This window comes from Echinops telfairi, unplaced genomic scaffold (genome assembly GCF_000313985.2).
Source record: "Echinops telfairi isolate 266 unplaced genomic scaffold, ASM31398v2 ScPeMD7_5;HRSCAF=22, whole genome shotgun sequence".
NCBI lineage: Eukaryota > Metazoa > Chordata > Mammalia > Afrosoricida > Tenrecidae > Echinops > Echinops telfairi.
This window is the reverse complement of record NW_022103901.1, coordinates 126,218-128,919: the sequence shown is the minus strand read 5'-3', so window position 1 is coordinate 128,919 and position 2,702 is coordinate 126,218. Positions and strand designations below refer to the sequence as shown.

The window sequence follows — 2,702 nt, the reverse complement described above, 5'->3', positions numbered from 1 at the left end:
AGGGAATCCAGGATAGATGATCCTTTCAGGACCAGTGGTGAGAGTGGCAATATGGGGAGGGTGGGGTAGAAAAGGGGAACCGATTATAAATATCTACGTATAGCCTCCTCATTGGGAAATGGACAACAGAAAAGTGGGTGAAGGGAGCCATTGAACAGTGTAAGATATGACAAAGTAATAATTTATACATTATCAAGGGTTCATGTGGGAGGGGGCAGTGGGGAGGGAGGGGAAAAATGAGGATCTGATGCCAGGGGCTTACTTGGAGAGCAAATGTTTTGAGAATGATGAGGGTAACGAATGTATAAATGTGCTTTATACAATTAATGTATGTATGGATTGTGATGAGTTGTATGAGCCCCCCATAAAATGATTAAAAAAGATGGGTCTTCTCTCTGAGAAAGAGGGTCACCCAGACATGGTTGACCCCACAGCACCCTCCGCACGTGCCAGGCTCAGCACCCCCACCCTGACCTGCCCAGGGGAGATCTCAAACCACTTCTCAGTAGTGGCGGGAGGCACAGCCTCCTTCCTGGGGTCCCAGGGTGCTGAGGTAACACGTGGGTACACATCATGTTTGGGAGCTTCCCGAGTGGGATCTGGCCAATCCCACCCAGGCCACCCTCATGCCTCTGAGTGGCTGAGGGCCCTCTTCCAGGTAGGGCACCAAGACCCCAGGGTCAGGCCCAGATCATGTGCCTTCCCCCAAGCCTCAGGGATGAGCCTGGGCTCCCAGAAGTTTCTAGACCTGCCCAGTCACCACAGTGAGCAGCTGAGGCTGAGGGAGCGGCTCCAAGCATTGGGTCTCACTGTCCTGTCTGGGGGAGGGGGGTGGTACGAGTGACCAGCGTGGTGCTCTGATGATGACCACATGGCCTGAGACTAGACAGCTTCTGAGCCACAGGGCAGCATAGCGCCAGAAGACAGAGGTTGGGGGAGCTGTGGAGAGCAAAGGGTCATACTGATGCACACACCTGCCATTTACCCTGCCTTCCTGGGTGGGCCTGCTCCCACTAGGCAGACAGGGAAACTGAGGCAGCAAACCACCTGCCCAGAGGCAAGCCCCACCCTGGAGCCATGGGCACATGTCTGTGAGGTCAGTTGTCCAGCACAGCAGAAGACCGCGTCCTGTGGGTGGTGAGAGCACCTCACCCCAAAGCTCTCAGCCCCAGCCGGGGCGACAGGTCTCCTGCCACCACACCCACCTCAAGGTAGGGTGCTTGCTCAGAGCACAGAGCCACCCTTGCAGAGAGGTGAGTGAGCCCAAGACATAGCCATGGTGACACAGTCATGGGGGGGATGAAGTCACGGGGTAGGGGGAGCACTGCCATGGGGGCACAGTCATGAGGGGATGAAGCCATGGGGGGGCACAGCCATGGGGCACAGTCATGGGGAGATGAAGCCACGGTGGGGGGGGGCACAGCCATAGGGGGATGAAACCACAGGGGCACAGCAAAGCCATGGGGGCACAGTCACGGGGGATGAAGCCATGGGGAGGCATAACTATGGGGGTGCCTTCTTACACCTTCATCTGTGACCTAGTCTGTGCCCCTGGGGAGTCAGAGTAGTGTGGGGTTGGGGGAGCTGCAGCCTCTCTGTCTCTGGGTCTCTCTCCTTTTGTCTCTCTCCCTACCTCTTGATCTCTGTCTCTGCTGCCTTTCTGTCTCTGTCATTCTCTGTCTCTGTATTGATGTGTCTCACTCTGTCTCTGCTTCTCTCTGTCTCTCTAGCATCAGCAGCAGCATCTCCAGCCAGTCCCTTCCCTCAACCTGCTAGGCCTCCTGCCCTTGAGGCTGCCACACAAGCTGCCCCAAGGGGATGCACTGGCCCCAAACCCTCTGCACCCAAGAGGGGCACCTACCCACGCTGGTTATCCTCTGAGAACCCAGGTCCTGCAGGAGGGCCTCGACGGCCGGGTTATGCCTTGAGTACAGCTCGTAGCGGTTGATGCCGATGTGGAACTTGAGCCAGTTGGGATAGGCATCCACAGCCACACCCCCTGTGGGCAGGAATTCTCCACCTTCGGTACCCTCCGGTGCCCTGTGGGAAGCAGAGACGATGAGGAAGGACACCTGTGCCCATGGGAGTTGGCTCCATGTCCACACCAGGTCAGTGCTTGGGCCTTGGCCCTGGGATGGGTCGGCAGGACCGGATGCCAAGGTTCCAGCTTGGGTGCAGATCAGAGGAGCCTGGCCAGGCTAATAGCACCCGAGGCTCTGATTCCTAGTTACCTCTGCACACGTCCCAGACAAGCTGCAATGAAGGCTGCGCCCTCCGACCTCAGGGCTGCCAGCTGCCCAGGAGCAGGACTAGAGGGGGTCTCTGACCACAGACACGCCCAGGCTTTCAGAAACCGCCCCCTGCCTTTGTTGGCAGGTTGTAAGAGGCTGGATTTGAATCTAATTAGCACAGTCTTGGGAGGGGCGATGGGCTCCTAAGCCACTGTCCATGCCCCATGCACACATCCCCAGGTCAAGGGTCAGTCTAGGATGGTTAGACCTTCTGGCCTGTCTGCTGGCTGCAGGAGGGAACTGATCTCCTTTTAAGGCACCGGGCAGCTCTTTCCTGCAGTGGTCCCGAGGTGTCCAGGCTTTTCCCAGAAGTTGCGGTGACTGACTGCAGGCTGGGCCACTGCTTTGTCTCAGGTTTCTGAGCTTCCCTGGACAGCAGGCAGCACTACTGGGATCACCCAACCCCCCCGC

General features: G+C 57.6%; 1 protein-coding gene across 1 annotated transcript in view; it reads right to left on the bottom strand.

Annotated features, from left to right (window-relative positions):
* FAM20C (FAM20C golgi associated secretory pathway kinase) overlaps positions 1-2,702 on the bottom strand; it is a 44,951-nt gene that overhangs the window by 32,317 nt on the left and 9,932 nt on the right. The window contains exon 4 of the mRNA XM_004705870.2: positions 1,862-2,040. Within this exon, the coding sequence (XP_004705927.1) occupies positions 1,862-2,040 (179 nt within the window). The remainder of the gene's footprint in view (positions 1-1,861; positions 2,041-2,702) is intronic.